At 41.9% G+C, this 21,043-nt stretch overlaps 1 protein-coding gene across 4 annotated transcripts in view; it reads left to right on the top strand.

Annotated features, from left to right (window-relative positions):
* GAS7 (growth arrest specific 7) overlaps positions 1–21,043 on the top strand; it is a 1,616,751-nt gene that overhangs the window by 640,536 nt on the left and 955,172 nt on the right. For all 4 annotated transcript variants that reach the window (XM_078654763.1, XM_078654764.1, XM_078654765.1 and 1 more), the window contains exon 2: positions 922–1,042. In XM_078654763.1, coding sequence (XP_078510889.1) covers positions 922–1,042 — 121 coding nt within the window. The remainder of the gene's footprint in view (positions 1–921; positions 1,043–21,043) is intronic.

A 21,043-nucleotide genomic window follows, 5' to 3' on the forward strand; every position in this document is an offset into this window, starting at 1 on the left:
CAGAGTACCTGCACTTCTAATTTTCCATTTCAAGAACTGGTCTGAAGACTGGTGGATCTACATTTTGAATGTGTTTGAATGTAGGCAAAATGATTTGTAGATTGTGGTCTAATCACATGGTCGGCATGGGATACACAAGTCTTGTAGAGTAAAAGAGAAGCAGTGTTAGATAGGGCTTTATATAAAAAGATCCTGATAATGAAACTGAATACTTATCTGAGCTACACTAGAGGGCACCAGTTCCTTTTTGTTCTGTTGTTGTGACTTAGGTTGTTCCTGCAAGCATGTGTAAACAGACTAGGTTTGGTCCTGGAAAGGTTCATTACTTTACTAGCGTGCTACACCTAGGACTATTGAGAGCACACAAACCTGAATTGTCTCAAGTCTCTTGAATAGCAGTCAATAACCTATTGGCACTGATTGTATGCACCTCTGGAGGAAGAAGGACTGTCTCGGGTAATGTGGTGTTTAATTTTGTGATCTACAGATGCCTGGTTCAGCATTTAATCTAGTGAGCTTTCTTTATGGCCCTACCTGGGTGGTGACCTTCATTACATGCAGGTCAGGTAAAATATGCCGGAGGACTGTCCTGCAGAAGACGTCTTCAGTATTTAGCTAGTGTTGCTTGCCAAGTTCTCTGAGATGTACATATGTACATGTAAATTTGCGTAGCAATCCATAAAAAAAAGATTTGGAACTAGGAATACATTTTGTATGTTGCTGCTTATTATTATTCGGTCTTCTCTAACTGCCATATTTAAGCATCTGAACTTATTGAATTATTAGTTAATTGTGACTATTTACTTGCATTGGTACCAACAATGTGATTATTTTTTAATTGTTGGTTATTTAGGTAGTCTTGCCTTTAATTTCACTTTCCAACAATGTTTTGTTCTTATTGCTATGTTGAATTTATTTCAGAAGCCCGGCATGGTCAACAGTCAGAGAGTGGAGGATTCAACACATGGTCCGCTTCCTCAGGGCTGGCAATCCTATATGTCGCACCAGGGCCGAAGATACTACGTGAACACTCTTACCAATGGTAGGTGATCTTTAATTAATTTTAAAAAGGTACTGAGTGGAATGGAAAGAAAGGTGTAGGGTCAATTCAGATTTTTCACTCAAGTGTAAATTTCATGTATTGATGTTGACATTTGTATGCAGTGCTATTTGTGTTTAACATGAGCCTGTATTTATGTGTGGAGCATGTCATTTGCCAGTCACTTCAAGTGGTGAATGGAGATCACACAACATGTTAGACAATCATAACAAACACTTGTGTTTTTTTTAGTTCCAAATCCATTCTTTCATGATAGTCTAGAAAAACGTATGGTGTGCAATTAAACTAAAGGCACATGTGTGTTTTCTATTAAAAGGATTTTAAATTGAAATACATGTATATTGCAAACATTCTAAGACATTAACTAACATTTTGGAAACCGATTTAAAACAAATATTCGTATATCAAATAAAACACTCAAAATAATCAAATTGGGCCATTAGAATCTTATATATTAACTGGTTCTTTGTCAATCTCAGTAGTTACACTTGATGAATAGTATCCTGCCCACTGCATGGTAACCACCTTATAATTTCCTCTCTGACATATCACATGATGGCCACCCTTCTATGCAAAAGTAAACTAACTTGCGAAAACAATACCTCGTTGGCAATCATTACATTTTGCCTGCCCGAATAAGCACTTTTGACTTAAAAAATAGTAAACTCAGCTTTTTTGGATTCTTGGTTTTCCATCCAAGGAAATAGGTTTTCATCTTTCTTTCCTCAAAAGTATTTCTTTCATACCCACCCCTCCAAACCTCACATGGTACCACCAATCTATCTCTTTCATCTGAACTCATGAAATATATATATATATATATATATATATATATATATATATATTTTTTTGTCAATTATAACCATAAACATAGCTAAAAGTACAGAATAAACATTATAAGAATAAGATATTAGAGAAGAGAATCATTATAAAATCACATTAAGGCAAGATCATGAGGTCCACTCCCCTTAACCATAAAATGTCATTGTTGTGAAGCCTAGGTGCCAACTTTTTATAAAGTGCCCAGGTGCATTCCTTCTCAGGGTTTAACAGTCATCACCCCAGGGTCTTGGCACAAAAAGTATTTGGGGTGCTTGAGGGGGTTGTGACAAAGTTGCACCAACAGAAGGACGCCCACGTACAAGAAATCATATAAAAACTTGGATACTGGGCGGTGACGGGGATAAATAATAAAAATCGCAATTAGTTAAAATTTAGCACCAAATTTCTTAAAAAGAGTTTGTAACAGAACTGCTGGCAGTTGTACTGTTGTCATGGTGCTTGAAAAGATTTTGGCACAATTTAGACCCACTGAGCGAGGTCAATGTTCAAAAAACCCAATAGCACTTAAAATACTAGTGAGTGGATAATGAAAGTAGCACCAGGCTTTTAAGAAGTTTGTTACAGGGACTTCAAAGAAATGTGTCATTTCACGAATATCTCTGCCCTGCCCCTATGTGCAAGGTATGCATAAAGTACAACGTAGTGAGTGTCTAAATAATGCCAAAACAAACACTCAATATTTAGGGATAATTAACAGGAAGTGCTTGATAAAAGGTTACAAAAAAGAGTTGCCACCAAATGATGAAATTGTACATGATATACAACAGTACAAGAATCTAATCATAATAGGGGCAACACTCCATTGGTAGGATAGGGAGCCAGTGGGCCAATATTCCCCTTAGCAACCCGCCGTGTCATGAGGGATTTCCCTGGACTCCTAGGTAGCACCTTCATGGTCTACAGTCTCAGCCCCCCTCTGGGCATATGGGTTATACATAACATGGTTCTTAAAGATGTCCACAAATCCCACTAATCAGATGTTAGGCATTGTGTTGCGTGGGACAATGACTCTGACTGCAGATCTGCATGTCCTGATCACCAGTGCATCAAACTCCTTCCTCAATAGGGATCTCCGCAGGTGGCCTAAATGGGGACAAATGCATAGGAACTGCTGCAGCGTCTTGGATGTCTGATGACTCAAATGGCATTTCATGTTCCCCCTTTGAGCTTCTTCCTGCCACTTTAGTATAAAATCTAGTGTGGGGATCTATCCCAGCCTCAATGATCGAAGTTTCTGTTTGATCTTCAGAGAATAGGTAGCCTCCAGCAAAGGGAGATCCTTGAGATCATCATAGGATTTCAGCACCAACCACCCATGCGGTCACTGCTCCTTTGTCCTCCAGCCAGCTGTGCAGCTTGACACTTGTGTTTAGCGCCTTATTGAATACTTGTGAGGATATATCTAAGTGCCATAGCACGCTCAGACCAAGATTTTCACTGAAAACTCCTGCCTAATTTGGGCAGGGAATGCTGATCTTGGAAGCCAAAAAAACTTGCTTATAAGTACTTGTCACGATTTTATCCAATAGACTGGCCTCTGCGTCCATCAATATTTCGCCTCCAAATGAGAGGGTAGGTATTAATTTTGCCTTTATTTCTGCCGCCAATGGTTGTACAGTATGCCCCGAAGGGATTTTGCGAACGTTAAGAAAGCAACCAGTGGATTGTACCACAGGTGCATCCATAAGTGCAAATGCCCAAAAATATGGAATCTGCAAAATAAACCCTGGGTAATTTGCCTGCAACTCGCATTTTTGTCCACCCAAGTTAAATGTTGGTGCCTGTGCCTAAATAGCTTAAACATTTTTTTTAACCTGCTTCCCTTTCTGTACTAAAAATTCGCCCCTCACCTTACACAAAACTTCACCTTTTCAAAAGCTTAAAGGAACACATTCTGCTTCATGTTATTCTGAAAAGGAGATTAGGGTGGGGAGGTGTCAAAAGCACTGGGATGAGGAAACCAAGGACTCTTATTAAGGAAGACTACCAGTAAGTAGTCTTTGTACTTCGTGAGGATGTTACAAAGGTTATTAATGAAAAATACCAAAACAACCAAAGTCAGCATGAAGCGACAAAACTAAAATATAAAAACTGTATTCATCTATTCATATAATAATCTCCAGTTCTTGGACTATCACAGAAAATACCTTGGCCTGACCTTAAAGCATCTAAACGATGCAATTAACAAATGTATGTACAGCAGTCTTTCTAATTGCCCCACTTATCTCCTGGACTGGTATTCGATTTACTTGTAACCAGGGTGCCTCTACCCCACAAGTAGAACAGCCATGTATTGCTACTAAAGGTTTCTTACCTACTGCAATGTAAGCTTGACAAATGGCATATCCTATCGAAAGACTTAATGTATCTGTTTTTATCTGTAGGATCATCAAATCACTAAAATAAGGACTCGGAAGAATCGTTTCCAACGAGCGAAATAATGTAAAACACTCTAGCAATATCTGGAGAGTGAAGTTAGTCACCCCACCTCTTCAGAGTGAAAAACAAGCAAAGTTATCTCTTGGGAACAGTGGAACTAAGGCCCAAGTAGTATAAATACCCTGTTGGGGAAAAAAACTTAAATATGGAGAACAACTTACTAATGACCTTATTTCCCCTAACCTTTTGGCTGAAGTGGTGGCAATTCAGGAATCCACCATTACTGATGGAATAAGTTTAAAAAAGGGGCACGTTTGGACCTTTTACAGCTATAGGGAAATTTAAAGAATAAATTGGGAGTGTGAATTATCAATGAAAGGATTTTATTCCGGAAGGTTTTAAGAGAATTTTAGCCAAGGAAACCCTATATTATCTCAAAACAGCCAAATGAGGACTTCAGGCGGAACACACTAGACCTTTTCTAAATCCATTCCTAAGAAAGTACAACATTAAGAATAAACTGTACATTTGAGATTTAGTTTCCTTGAGTTTTGCACCATTTGTAAGCAAGTGCAGTGATTTATATTGTGTGTAATGGTAGAATGTTTTTGGATTCCTAGATAGCTAACACTACTGCTCTAGAGCATCCCTACAATTGGAGATGCACCGTCACAACTTCTGGCCTATAAGGTGAAGACGTCTGGGAGTTTGATGAGAAAGAGGAGGAAATTGAAGGCCACATTGTTTGCAGTTGCATACATTATTAAAAATAATACTGAAATGTACCTTTGCATTAAAGAGGTAAGCAGTTCCTGAAGGAGACAGTAACAGGGTGATGTTGTGAGTAAAATTTGAGGAGAGGGCAAAATGAAGATGTAGAAAGTAAAGACAGGCAAAAAAAGAATTCTTCCAAGTTTTATATCTATTCGGTAACTTGTCATAGAGAGGGGGATCGCCTCCCATAGTCAGGATTAGGATGAGGAAGATGGATGAAGAGATATTTCTTGGTTTGTGATTGCAAACCACTTTTCCAGTTTATGAAAGTTGATATTGCACTCGCAAATGGATATACTCATAGAGTGGTTTCATGTGAGTTAATGTACCCTTCTGGTTGTGAAGTGGGCATCCAAGGTGGGGACACCTTGATGTTTTTGATTTTGTACCACAAGTCCTGTCCAGACACTGCATCAGTCGCAGATTTTGAGGTTCACTCAATGTCGGACTGGCCATTAGGGCAGTCAGATAGTGCTTGATGGACTGGTTTGTGAGACCAGTGTGTGGGGTGTCTTTTTTTTTGTTGCAGTTTGTGGGCCGATTTTATGGCCAGGTAAGCTATTCTTTACTGTTGCTTTCCCTGATATTACCAGAAGCATTGCTGTAGCAAACACAAATGCATGCAGTCCCCAATACTTTGCGAAGTACCCATATAGTGTGTCTTTACAAGTTCAAAACTGCCATGATTTGCAAATGTGGGTCACTTTTTAGCTGTCTTGTGTGCTAATGGGAGCCACCACTTTTATTTGAATACCTGGGCCATATTTTGTCCTAGCCCGTCCTGGGGTACACTCTTGGAAAACATGTAATATTCATGTTTGCATTCAGGAATATGCACTTGAATATTTTTGTATGCAAAAAACGTCAGGAAGAACAAACGAGTCAGTTTTAATTTTTTTGTCTCGTTAAAAAAAATGTCCCCAGTAGAGAAACCCTTTCTCCTAAAGGTCTCCCTGAAATGGTAGTTACTTCTGCCCTTGCACTCATTAGAAACATTTTTGCTCACAAGTCAGATTTGGATGCGCAAATAACCTTGTGAATTGATGATTGCGGGTCTCTGCAGTTTGTGATTGTGGGTTCCTCTAAAATAACTCAATAGTCGAGAGTGTTCTAATTGCGAAGAGCTTTCTGCCTTTTCTCTTGGCAGGATAATTTGCTGTGTTGCTGGAATCATTCTGCTTTGTCTGAAGACACTCATTTTGTTTAGTAATCCACTGTTGTCATGTTAATAGAGAAGAGCGACTCCTGCCAGATTCTTTGCATGTTTTAGCTAAATCCTGATTATTTTTGTCCCGGTGCACTTCTTCCAGACAGGCTGGAACGAAGCTACTGGAAGGAGCTCTCTTCTTCAACGGATCCCCGCCGCGTTTCAATAACTTTTGGCTCCTACTATTCAAACTGAAACCCAGAGGACCGAAAGCAACAACATACTTAACAAACTTTGTCTTTGAATAATTACTGTACGTGGGAACGGATCCAATCTACGCTAATTAACGCTGGGCAATGGGAGACTCTGTAGGGCTCATTCATTTCACTCCTTTTCTCACGGAAGTCATAGCCCTGCATGCATTCGGTGGCATCAATGCTCGGAAACTGTGACTACTGCATTCACAATAAAGTATGTCTGTCTGTTTGGTTCACACTTACAAAAAAAACAAGTTAAGTTAACTAGAACCCAAGCAAAGTAAAATCCACAACAATATGAGTATTCAGCTATGTCATTTTCTAATGACCTCTCTATTCGTGTTATAACATAGTTAGAAATCAAGGTTATATCTGGTAAGGACCCACACTTTAATTTCCTTCCTTATGCTAGGCTAATACACACACTTCAACATTATGCACATCCATACTGAAACTAACCCCCTAGATTTCAGAAAGAATCGTAAAACAAATTCTTTCTGAAAAACATATGCAGACTTGAGTTAAACCAGGGAGAACTTTGAGGCGATCCAGTTTTCAGACTTGCAATCCATATCCACTATATTAGTTTATTCCTTTTGCATCGCGTTTCAGCCCCATATCATACTGCTGAACTGTTCAACGTAATTGAAGATGTGGTATGCAATGGATCTAATACTGTTAATTAAATCCAGATGACCTGTGACTTTATCATAACCAAATCCCGACATCTCCCTACAAATAAGGAATAGCAAAAAACAAAATATAGCTCCCCCATATATCCCCCAAACTACCTACCATGTGACCCCCACATGCATTTCCTATTTTCATTTATATTCAGTTACTCAATGTTTTAATATTCATTTGATCATTTTTTGTTGCATTATGGTCACCTTATAATGCCTTGTTAAAAAAGAAACATCAAATCAGTATACAATTTTGAATTATATATTTTTGTCACTCCTTCTGATGGTGCCATGGGTGCTTTTAGAAGTAGGTTGACACCTTTTTGTAATGTGAGGCAGATGCAGTCACTTAAAGAGCATCACACAAAACTGTTAGCAGAAGTAGATAGTGTCTGGTCCCTCAATGTGCTATCAGGGAGCAGGACTGTTCCGCTGTCCAGGGGTTTTGGGAAAGGCTTAATTATCCAGACCAAATTGAGAGATGTTTTTGAAGAACAACCCATGTTTCTTTTGTTTAATTTTGTCTGCCTTATTTAAGCTGAAGCTGGTAATTGAAGTTCAGGTTTCAACTTGTGATTAAGAGTGTCGTTATTTGATTATCTTACCGTAGTTTAACAATGATAGGTGAGTACGACCTAATACTCCTTTTTCAGCAGCAGCATCTTGTCTCATGTGGAATGCATGAACTTACAGCTTTTGCTATATGCAACAGTCAAAATTGGCTGGGAAAAGAAAAAGTTGGCACCAACCACAAACATACATTTTTGACTTTTCTAAGAGGCACTGGCTTCACCCCAAACCCTAAAATTATTTAAAGAACTGAAGTTGGAGTTGTTTCTGTGTACCACAACTTCCTTTCTAATACAAGTATGTGCCAAATCATTGAATTAAAATAGATTTGAGGTGGTACATTAGCATGTATGGGCTTACATCTGCCATGTTCTTTATCTCTTGTGACTTACCTATAGTAGACTTACATTCTTTTAATCTTCCCATCATTGCAGTCACTCATTCATGCAGTTAAGCAGGTGAAAAGAGATCGGAGTTTTTGAAGTCATAATGTACTTATGACATTTAACCTGTACTTGCCTCAGACTTTGGAGTGATATCTGTATGTAATATTCATGACAAACAATGTTAATTGATTACTTATTTTTTTCTCACTTCTCTTTTGTGCTCTGGTTGTGTTCACTCGCCATACCTAGGGATTTCCTCCTGGATTATTGTATCCCGAATTTTGTTAAAACTGTGTCTTCTCCTTTTTGTCCCTTGATACCTTGCTTACTTTTGGTTTGGACTTCCTCTTAAATATTTCAGTTTGACATTTCAATATATACTTTACCATCAGGTACTCACAGAAGTAGAACCAAGAGAGGTGAAAGATTTAGAGTGTCAAATATATTAAAGTAGGGGTGTTTTATTTATTACATGTAGTAAAAACGAAGTTAAATACTTGAGAATGGCTTCTTCAGTGACTGTTGCCGAGTCACCAATTATGAAATCTACAGAATTAAAATCATTACAGGGAGTTTATCAAGTCTTTGTCTTTCTCATACAGTAGAGGTTGGGCAGTGTCCCTGAAGTGGTTCAGGCATATGTGTGTCTAGCATTAACAATATGGTATTTTTAATTCTGAAGCAGGTGCCAGTGACCTAACATTGGCTGAGTTAGAGTTCAGTTTTTATAAAAGCAACCATATCCTCATAATCAAAGCATTTGTTGGGAGGATTTCAGATTGTCTTTCGATGAGTATGAGAAGTTACTCATTCTGAAGGTCCAGTATGACATTGCAGGATTATTAAAAAATGTCAACTGGCCATTTAGGAAACCCCAGAAGCAGTGCTTATTTTGAGCCAGTGGTTACCGGGGTGGCCCATTGGCACTTGTTTTTGCCACCTCAAGGTTTCTGTTCTCAATGTGGTGCACTCGCAGAGCTAGGATTAAGGTTACAGAAAGCCAGTGTAGTTAGGTTCCAGCAAAACAACTGCCATGAATAAGCTTCTCTTGCTCCTTGGTAAACTGTATTCATTCTATGTCTTTTTTCTTACTTTTATTGGTATTTTAACATACACAATATGTCATATTTGTATTGTGACCCCATTTACACTTTTAACTCGGTTTTATGTAAAGCTTTATATTATTCAGTGGATCAATTGTCTTAAATTTTTACATTTTATAATGTGTTTTCTATTCTGCTTTTTTGGTTGAAAACTGCTGAAATAAAGCTTTATTGACTTGATTTGACTTGTTTTTGGGGACTGACACTATTCTTTCTGCATAAGCCATTTACCAAGAGCAAGACAGGGAAAACACATAAAGTGGAAAGATGGAGCAAGAGAAATATGGAAAAACTTAATAAAGGAAGAAAGCAGGAATCTGCATGAGTGTGAAAAAGAGGCAGTGAGTGTCTGGTACTGGTATTGGAAAAAAGAGGCATAAAGTGGATGATTCAAGACAACAGAGTCGTGGTATTCGGCACACCAACATTTAATAGCACTGAATGCGGACTTCTGAGCAAAGCATTGGGCACCGCGAAGAAGCATAAATACAGGTTCAGCTGAGCTGTAGAAATATGCCAACAGTGGAAGGGGTTCCGCCCAGCTGCAGATCACAGCGGAAAGTTGATAGGGTGAATTTTCGAAATCGATCACATTATGTTCTTGTTGGTTATGGAGAGAGTAATAAAAATAATTAAAAGTAGTTATGAAAGGAGAAAAGGCTCATAACTATCCTACATCTAAAAATAGAGGAGGTAAAAGTTGTGGTTACCTTATGTTAATGAAATGTTCAATGTTTACATTTTTTGAGACTGCTTGAATGCTTCTTGGTTCTGACTTCACTGTTCTGTGCAAAATGTTACTCATTTATACTTCCTGACTACTCTGCTTGGTGAGTGGGAATGTTTCTACCTTTGCATAGAGGAGGCCATAGGTCCTACAGACAAGCAGCGGTAGAGCAAGCTGTGAGTCCAGTCACCATAGCACATAAGAAAAAAAAGAAGTGACAAACTCCACTAGCCACAAAGACTAATTTTCAAACTCTGCCTTAATCTCTAGATGCATCTTTGTCAGTCAATAACTCTGCTTGTTAGCTTGCACCACCACAATCCTATAGCTATCATGGTGGCAGAGTACAAGCTAATCAGCTAAAGTGTGGATATAGGGAGATACTGCAAAAGGGGGACTAGAACAGTTACAGAATTGCTGCATTATACTCGGGAGAGAAGCTGCGGTTGTCGCAGCAGAATCGAGCACCAACATAAAGGGTCCAGAGTTGACAAGCCTTCTGTTATTCAATACCAGGATTACTGCAAGTCAGTGTGTGCTTTACAAATACAGATTATGACGTTGAATTAAATGATATAACCTCTAGCGGAAATACCAAAAGTTATTTTCCATTCATAAATAAAATGCAAGGCAAAATGCAAAAGTACCAGATCTTAAACCTGAGTGTCTGTAACATCTCTGCATGAGTGTCGTTTTTCTTCTTCAGCTCAGAAATAGAATGAGAAAAAAGTATGGAAATTCTTCTGTCAAAGCCATTATTCAGATAGTAATCGAGCTTGTGATGTCCCGTATCGATTATGCCAATGCTCTTTACTTAGGTCTTCAAAGGGGCCTGAGTCAAAGACTCAAGCTTATCCTAAAGCAATCTGCCCGATTTATCTATCAACGACCTAAATACCGCCTCACTAAACCTCTGTTAAAGGATCTTCACTTGTGCCCAGTTGCTCAGAGAACCTTGTTAAAACATGGGTTGTATGATCTTTAAAATCCACAATGATAAATGCCCCTCTTATGTGTCTTCTATGATATAGAATTTCAGCCCCAGGCATAATCTCAGAACGCCACACCACAACCTTCTAGAGGTTCTCAAATTCAAGAGGAAAAGACTGGAGGGAACCAGGTTAGCAGTGCTGGCTCCTGGTGTTTGGAATTCATTTCCAGACAACATAAGAGCCACTACCTCTGACTTGCATTTTAGAACCCTGCTAAAATCATGATTTTTCTGACAAGCCTACAATTAATCTGCATTGTCACTCTGCTGCGAGTGCTCTCAATGCCACGAAATAAGTCGAAAAACGAACACTTTAGAATTTCTGTATAGCATAATAGTAACAGAATCTCATTTCTGTGTGTCCTGTTTTCATGCCAGGTTTCTCTCTTAGCATGATAACGCACTGCTAAGGCTGTGTTGGAAATTTAGTTACTGGTTGAGGGGACTGAATCCCTACTCAAGCAAGAGCCACAATCTCTGTCAGGGTGAAACACAAGCAAACCCCAAATTAACGTGTGCTTAACCCTCTGGTAGGTTGTCACAAAGCCATCAGGCTTAACTTGGGGCCAAGGTCTGAAGTATTTATGCAGCACTAAAGTGAAAACACAAAACAAGAAAAATCCACACCAATTTAGAAAAAAGATTAACATTTAATAAATGATTTAACTCCAAAACAACAAAAACCCAATCAGAAGAACCGGAGATATGTATTAAAGTTTTAAGTAAAAACAGTGCCTAAGCACAAAGCACCACATGTGGTTATATGGTCGCTCCAGACTGGGAAAAAGTCACAAGTTCAGGCCGACATCAATCGGGCCGAGTAGAGGGACCAAATTAGGCTTGCTGAACAAGAGCATCTTAAATCCTGTTTGCAGAGCATTTTGAGATCCCCCATCAAGCATTCGTCAAACAGCAACTGTTCTGCGGGGTTGCAATATGACATTGGGCATCATCTTTGAAGATGCAGTTGACAAGGAGTTTGAGATGCGTTGTCCTGCATCGAAGATGCATCGTACACTGCTGCTTCCAAAGATGTCATGGGTTTTGCAATACGGAGTACTGCATTGTCTTCAAGGATGCCATCAATGAGAGCTTGTGATACAAAGGCCTGCATTGAGGATGCATTGCATAGCAGAGGTTCCAAGGAGACTGGGGACTGCGATGCAGCGTCCTGTGTTGGGGATACATCGTGCAGCAGTGGTTCTGTAGTGGATCTATGATGAGATGCGTCACACTACATTGGTTCTACACACAGGATCACAGCTCGGCTCGCAGAGCACAATCCGCATTACTTCCAAGGGTCCAGGACTAGGGGGGAATCACTTATTGGGACGAGTCACAGCAGGCAGAGTCCAGGTGCTGTGCTTAAAGTGGCTTTATCCTTTTCTGTCTCTGATGCTCTGATCAGAAGGTCAGCCAACTGGCCCTTGGAGTCATTCTGATGGTTCTGGGTTCAAGAGGCATGTTCAGTCCTTCACTTGGGCCGCAGGACAACAGGGCAATAGAGTAGCAGTTCTTCTGGCAGAGCATCACAGCATCCCTTCTCGGAGAGCAGCACAGCAGTTCTTCTGAGTCTTCTAGAAGTCCAGAGGTGTACTGAAGAGGTTTAGGTCTGAGGGTCCTATTTTTATACCTGGTGCCCACGTTGAAGTAGGAGAAGGTTCTAAAGGTTTCCACCACGAGAGGTGTTTGGAATTTCCTGCATCCTTGCCCAGGCCCCAGATAATCTGGGGACACAATAGACTAGTGTCAGACCCTTTCTGAGTGGGCTCAGGCTGAGCCTTTGTGATGTGCAAGTATGGTAGGTGACAGCTCAGTCCCCTTATTAAGTTAGAGATGGCCCATCCTGCCAACCCCTATCTTCCCTTTGTCTGACTGCCTTGGAGCAATAAACAAAGACCAACTGCCAGCTACACCTAGCTAAATTCCCCAGGACACAGACAGCGGACACCAAATTGTTGGGACAAGGAAATGTCACCATTAAAGAGGGATTTGAATTACAATTCTTTAGACGCCAAACTCAACAATCCTACCTGCACCCAATTGAAAGTCATCACTTATTCAATGTAATAGGTTAACCCAATGTTATCCTATTGGAGAGGCAGGCGTTTTAGTAGTGAAAAAGGAATGGAAGAGTTTTTCATTAACAGGACGTGTAAGAATAAAAAGTATGTGTCCAGATTTTTAAATACACTGCAACCTGCCCTATGGGCTGTTTAGATCCTACCCTAGTGGTGACATATACATTTAAAATAAGTTTTGGGCCAGGTAAGAGATTTATTTTGCGGGATCAACTAGGCAGTTTACAATTGCACAAATAGGTTGCAATGGAAGGCCTGAGATGTTTAACGGGCAACATAAGTGGGTGGCACAATCAGTGCTGCAGGCCCACTAGTAGTATTAAACTTACAGGCCCTGTGTCCATGCACTACCACGTTACTAGGGACTTACAAGTAAAATAAATGGGTCATTTGGGTGTATGCCAATTTCACCATGTTTAAATAAGAGAGCACCATCACTTTAACACTGGTTAGCAGTTTTAAAGTGCACAGAGTCCTAATGCGAATAAAAAAACAAGATCATCAACAATGGAGGAGTAAGGCAAAATGTTTGAGAGAAGACCACCCGAAAGCTGATATGTCTATCGCGTTGGCATGTGTAACTGGTGGGTGAAGTTATTTTCCCAGAAAACAACACCAGGGTCATCTTTTGTCAATAAAAATTCGACCAGATACTGTTAACAATGTAGTTCCTTAAAACTTAAACTGTTATTACAAAGTTCATGCCCACTTTGCACTGTAAGAAAAAAATAACTTCCGAAGAAAAGTCCTGCTTTACATTATTTACGTGTGAGAATGTACACTGGTATTTTAAAATGTGAATTAATTATTCTTTACCACTTGTCTTACAATAATCGTTATTCATATTGTATTATAGCACAGACTAAGTTTAGGTGCTGTGACGTCCCTTTAATGATAGATTGTGCACAGTACAAGTGCTAATTAACACACTGCATTTACAGGATGTTTAATAAACTATCTGGTTACTTCTACCTGGCCTGTCCATGATAATAAAAATGTTATCAATAAGTTAAAGTCTGTATTTTTCACGTTATTAATTAACCATAGGTGCAGTGAGTATTTAAAATCTACTTTGCTCCACTTACCAATGATTAATAGTTCTTTCAATTAAAATGGAATATACTAAAATACAATAAATAAAGAATGCAAGGTCTCGTGTCACAATGGAAGCCAGCTGTGGCATGGTACCGCTCCCTAAAGCTGACTTTTTGGGTCTCTGCCTGCCTTTGAGGACTGAGGCACAGTTGTTCCTTCACAAGCATCTATTGTTTCCTGCTGCACTGATTTCACTGCTTACAAGGAGCTGTCACTAGCGCCTTTGACAAGACTTTTTTGTGGATCCAAGTCAATGGACCTATTGTCAAGTCAAGCATTCCTGCGCGGATTTAGTACCCAATGCGCCACTCAAGCCAGCATGTAATTTGGATTTTACCAGAGCAATATCAAACAGGTTCGTTCATGAGAATAGGCAGTACTTTGGTGTTCACAATTACCTGTTGGCAAATGAAGATTGCTATGTATGTGCCTTGATTCTCTCTGGGAGCGAATCCTGTTGAGGCTAATTGCTATCTTTTGCATATCTGTGCTAATCATTGTAGAATGCCTTGGTTTGGGCCACAACGTGGTCTGCACCGTTGTCATTTTTGATGTTCGTTGGCATTCAATCAATCAATCAATGACATTTATAAAGCGCGCTACATACCCGTAGGGTCTCAAGGCGCTGGGGGGGGGGGGGGAGGGGAAGCCGCTACTGCTCGAACAGCCAGGTCTTCAGCTTCTTCCTGAAGGAGAGGTGGTCTTGGGTCAGGCGCAGGTCGGTCGGGAGGGAGTTCCAGGTCTTGGCGGCCAGGTAGGAGAAGGACCTTCCTCCTGTGGTCGCTCTTCGGATGCAGGGGACGGCGGCGAGGGCGTGGTTGGCTGATCGGAGGTGGCGTTTGGGAGCGTAGAAGTTGACTCGGCTGTTGAGGTAGCTCGGGCCTTGGTCGTGTAGGGCTTTGTGTGCGTGGGTGAGGAGGCGGAAGGTGATTCTTTTGTTGACGGGGAGCCAGTGAAGGTCCCTCAGATGTCCGGAGATGTGGCTGGTTCGTGGGATGTCGAGGATGAGTCTGGCTGAGGCGTTCTGGATCCGCTGGAGTCTCTACTGGAGCTTGGCGGTGGTGCCGGCGTAGAGGGCGTTGCCGTAGTCCAGTCGGCTGGTGACGAGGGCCTGGGTGACGGTCTTCCTGGTCTCGGTGGGGATCCACCAGAAGATCTTCCGTAGCATGCGTAGGATGTTGAAGCATGCCGAGGAGACGTTGTTGACTTGCCTGGTCATGGAGAGGGAGGAGTCCAGGGTGAAGCCCAGGTTGCGTGCATGGTCTGTCGGTTTGGGTGCGGTGCCCAGGGCGGGAGGCCACCAGGAGTCGTCCCAGGCGGAAGGAGAGGAGCCCAGGATGAGGACTTCCGTCTTGTCCGAGTTCAGTTTCAGGCGGCTGGTCGTCATCCACTCGGCAACCTCTTTCATCCCTTCGTGCAGGTTGGCTCTGGCGGCGGCGGGGTCGTTGGTCAAGGAGAGGATCAGCTGGGTGTCGTCGGCGTAGGAGATTATGTTGAGGTTGTGTTTGCGTACGATGGCCGCGAGGGGGCTCATGTAGACGTTGAAGAGGGTGGGGCTCAGAGATGATCCTTGGGGGACGCCGCAGATGACTTCGGAGGCCTCTGACTTGTACGGTGGTAGGCGGACTCTCTGTGTTCTCCCGTCGAGGAAGGAGATGATCCATTCCAGCGCCTTGTCCTGGATTCCGACGTAGCTGAGGCGCCGTACTAGGGTGCGGTGGCAGACCGTGTCGAAAGCCGCGGAGAGGTCCAGGAGGATGAGGGCCGCTGTTTCTCCGTTGTCCATCAGGGCTCGGATGTCATCGGTGGCGGCGATGAGGGCGGTCTCGGTGCTGTGGTTGGCTCTGAAGCCGGACTGTGAGGGGTCGAGGGATCCGTTCGTCTCGAGGAAGGCGGCCATCTGCTTGTTGACGGTCTTCTCGATGACTTTGGCTGGAAACGGGAGGAGCGAGATGGGGCGGTAATTCTTGAGGTCGGTGGGGTCCGCTGTTGGTTTCTTGAGCAGAGCGCTGAGTTCGGCGTGTTTCCAGCTTTCGGGGAAGATGGTGGTGTCGAAGGATGTGTTGATGATGTCTCGCAGGTGGGGTGCGATGACGGCGTCGGCCTTGTTGAAGATGTGGTGAGGGCAGGGGTCGGTCGGTGATCCGGAGTGGATGGAGTTCATCGTGCGGATGGTGTCTTCGGTGCTGATCGGGGTCCAGGCGTGGAGGGTGGTGGTGGGGGGAGGTTGTTCGGTCGTGGTGTGCGTAGGTTGGTTGTTGAAGCTGTTGTGTATATCCGCGATCTTGTTGTGGAAGTATGAAGCCAGGGAGTTGCAGAGGTCTTGTGATGGGGTGATGTCGTTGTTTCCTGCGCTGGGGTTGGAGAGCTCTTTGACGATGTTGAAGAGTTCCTTGCAGTTGTGTGCGTTGTTGTCCAACCGGTCCTTGAATGCTGTTTTCTTGGCGGCGCGGATCAGCTGGTGGTGTTTCCGGGTGGCAAGTTTGTAGGAGGTCCTGTTGTCCGGTGTCGGTTCCCTTTTCCAGACTTTCTCGAGGGCTCGGCAGTTCTTCTTGGAGCTCTTGAGTTCGTCGGTGAACCATGGGGCTTTCTTGCTGCCGGGTCTGCTGGGCGGGGTCCTCAGTGGGGCGAGTTCGTCCGCGCAGTTGCTGATCCACTTCGTGAGGTTGTCGGCGGCCTGGCTGGGGTTCGCTGAGCTGGCAGGAGGGTGCTGGCTCAGGGAGGTGGCGAGCTGGTCTGCTGTGATCTTGTTCCAGCTTCTGCGGGCGGCCTGTTGGTGGTGGTGGAGGGTCGTTGTTTTCTTGAAGGTGAAGTGGACGCAGCTGTGGTCCGTCCATTGAAGCTCTGTGGCGTGGCTGAAGTCGATGTCCTTGCTGGATGAGAAGACAGCGTCGAGTGTGTGTCCGGCGAGGTGGGTGGGGGTGGACACCAGTTGCTTGAGTCCCAGGTTGGCGAGGTTGTCGAGCAGGGTGCTGGTGTTGCGGTCGTTGTTGTTCTCCAGATGGAAGTTGAGGTCTCCCAGGAGGATGTAGTCAGCGGAGGGGAGGGCATGCGGGCTGACGAAGTCGGCGATGTCCTCGCTGAATTGTGTGCGTGGGCCAGGGGGTCGGTAGATCAGAGTGCCTCTGAGGGTGGTGTTCGGGTTGGTGTGGATCTGGAAATGCAGGTGTTCGGCGCTGGTCAGGGAGTTGTCGGTGCTGGTCGTGAGACGGATGGTGTTCCTGTGGATGATGGCGATGCCTCCTCCCATCTGGTTGGCGTTTCGGTCCCTCCGGACGATCTTGTAGCCTTCTGGGATGGCGATGGCGATGTCGGGAGTATGTGGTACACAATGTGCCATCTGCAAACAAGAAAACATTAATAAGAAAACACTTCAGATTAAATAAAACAGTAAAAATGAAAATAAAATACTTATTCTGCACAGAATGTGGCCCAGAGTTTGGTTCCCATACAATTACCCTTTTTACAATCAACTCGATAACCGAATGAGTAAGATCATGAACTACAGACTGCACAGCTCAGCAACACAGATCAGTGGTTGTCACTCAGTTTTTTCTGAGCTGTACTGTCGACTGCTGATGGATAATTTGTAGGGTGTAGAGACAGTGTATGTGTTGTAGACAGCATGATTTGGTTTAAATCGAGCGTATGGCCACCTTCGGGATGACGATACAGCCCGAAATTTTCTAAATCCCCAATATTATGGCTATAGAATATGTAAGAGGCAGAATCAAAGAGCTACTGTTGTAAAATGCTAATTTGTGCATTTTAATGAATGTTTTTGCTACATTTTGCATGGACATTCTGCCACTGCCTTAATGGTGGGATGGAAAATCCAGCACAGATGCAATTTTTAAGTGATCATAAGCAAAACGTATTCTCATACATTTTTCACATACATCTGTTTTGTGAATCTGGGTGTAGGATTTACTGTCTTAATTTGCTTTTTGGATTACATGGGGTGCAAAACAGCTGTGAACCCTTTTGTGTTTGAAGAAATTATTGTACCTAAAAAATATATCACTATAGTATTTCGTGAAACAATGATATTTAACAGACGTGACGTAACATTGAAATAAAGTGACCTAATATTTTGACTTGTCCTTGATTTTGCCTACACTGATGGTAGAAGCAGTATTAAAAATGTCTACCCTCCCCTTGACTAATGTCGTGGAGTATTTTAGTTCTATTTCCATATGGCAGGGCCAGATTAATTGCAGTCTCAGTCACTTTAGGGAAACGTTCTTGTTCTAACAATTCTTGTAATACAATCCCTAAACAAGACATACATGTTGAATGCCCCAGTGAGTAATCCAATCCTTAAAGATATTAGAAGACATAAACGGTGAATGCCCCAGTGGGCACACCACTGTGGTAAGGGCACAAGCACATGCTCTAGGAATGTAGCTCCAAGAAGTGTAGCATTTCCTTTGCCGTAACTCATCTTTTACATGTTGTTCATTTGTCACTTATTAACTATTGTGCATACTACCTTAGTTTATCAGGTTTCGAAATCGCAAAAAATAATGCCTTTTGACAAATGTAATCATGTTCCATAAAAACAAAGAATTGAATAGAATCTGAGGCAAATACACATTAAGGCAGCCTGAGAGGTTGTTGTTACGCGTGAAATCGAATTATTGTAATCTATGCATAGGTGATAGCTTGCTTGAGCACTATATATGTAAGTGTCGTGGTTGTGCTCTAAGTGAGGACTCATTCTTTCCAGAATTAGTTTTGCTATTTTATCTTCTTGTACTTCCTTTTTGAGGATTGACAGGAATGTGGCAAGATTTGAATTTCTGATGGTGACCTAGTTTGGGTCCATTTCTGTAGGTAGCACCTCCCTTTGTCTCGGAATTCTTCATTCACAATATAAAGTATTTTGAGTTTTATTTTGTATCCTAATAGGAGCCAGTACAGGTGTGTTGCGTGATTTTTATGTATATTTTATTTCTTAGATACCTTTCACTCAGTGTTCCTTATTATCTCCTTTTGGGGATGTTAAGTTTTATCGAACTAATCCAGATAGTCCCATGACTACAGATCTAATCGGCTTCTGTTGGTTGGTGGTTTGTTCACATAGGAAGTTAGTAAAATGTAAGGACTTCTGAAAGAGTGCATCCGTTATACAAATGGAAACTGTTTGCTTTAAGGCTGCAGGTGATCCTAGGTGTTCCACTTAAGTGCAGCAGAAAGTGTTTGCATCCTCTGCGTGGTACACACAGTGCGTGACCAGGACCTGGGCACAGGCTCTGCCACTCAGACGATGCAAATATGGCAGGCATCCAAAGGATACCATGTTTGGGACTCAGCCATGTACTTTGTTTACTGCTCCTATCAATGTAAACAGTTTTGATGGCCTTCAACCAGGGATTTAGGAACGTACATGAAGAGGAGGGGAATTCACTCGTCCACACATAGAATCCGTGTTTCTTGTGCTCTAGGCTTCAGATGGAAATTATAGTTAACATTTGGAGAATTTACTTTGATATTTTTCCCATGATTGTTTTTTTTGTGTTTTTTTTTATTGGTTGATAGGTTACATCTACGATCCTAAGTGCTAACCTTTCAGGCGCTGGTCAGTTTAAGGGTTTTCAACGATTTTATTTGCAAAAATGACACGACTTGCAAAAGCCTCGAGGGATTGCTCTTTATGTAAGTGGGATTTCTTTAAAAAAGAAAGTCTTTCTGGTGTGTATTTAGCAGCAGGATCTGAATTCCGCGTTTACGGAAGGCTAATTATAGGCAGAGGCTTGGTTTTATCTTTAACTGCACGAACATCCACCAGAGACAGATGAGGGAACTCGATTAAACAGACAATCAGGAAGAACCCAGGACAGAGATGTGGGCGATACTGTCACGCTCAGAAGCGTGTAGGAGGAAAGGAGGGATTTACGACAGAAATTGCAGTTTGACAAATAAAAGAAATGGAATGGAGCCACATTTATAAACTGTGCTTTATTGACTCGTGTGTGAATTTTAAAACTAACAAATCTTTTAATTGACCGTAAGAGATAACTGATAATAATCCACATTTAAAACCACTCCAACTTTCATCACCATCAATTTGCATCTCAATGCAAATAAGAACAGTTTTGTAGTTGTGTAGCTTCACTGGAAAAAAATCAAATACACATGATATTGTGTATGGCTTACCTCTGAAGACATTATCATGAAATGGGTTTTGAAACTGAAACCAGGTTTTCTACTACTTTGATATGAAAGTATGGGTAATTTGAGCTCTGAAGCAGGCGCTGTGCCGTGGTGTATTTATTGTTGATGGTCTTTAGTCTCCGCACCTTCTCCTTCCTCGTGCAGGTTTTACTATACACAATGTAGATTAGGAAATTCTGTTGCCACTCTGGTGCCATGAAACACTGAAAGCAAATTAGCTATAAATTGGAAAGGTTGTGAGTCCCTCTAAAGTATAAGTCACAAACAAAATCATTTAATGTCAAACACACAGTTTTTATAGTTTTCCACAAACACTTGTAGTTGTGGTACAGAGCAGACAGACTTAACTTAGGAAAATGTGTACAATATTTAGCAGTACTGCAACCAATTTCTAAAACTTAAAAACTAAATTAATAAGAAAAATGGAACCAAAACGAGGAAATAGCCACTAAGATGAACTGGATGAATGATTTTTTAAAAAGGTGCGTCACAAAAAGCAACAAGACAAAGTAAAGCACCAACCAGAAATCTCTGTTCATGGTTGACCAGGAACAAAGTGAAATTTCAGCCCGAATGTAATAGAGCAAAGGTCAGATACACCAAGCTGGTTATCCCAGTCAAAGGTTTTGCCTTCTGACTTAGTCTTTTTTATGGAAGTTGAAATCCTCCAGTGGGGCAAAGTTGAACATTGTATTTGCTGAAGCCCTCTTGAAGCTGGACGAAGACCAGCAGAAGCCATTGATTTTGATTGGAAAGAATCGGAGTAGGAA

Source organism: Lissotriton helveticus, chromosome 7, assembly GCF_964261635.1.
Source record: "Lissotriton helveticus chromosome 7, aLisHel1.1, whole genome shotgun sequence".
NCBI classification, from domain to species: Eukaryota; Metazoa; Chordata; class Amphibia; order Caudata; family Salamandridae; genus Lissotriton; species Lissotriton helveticus.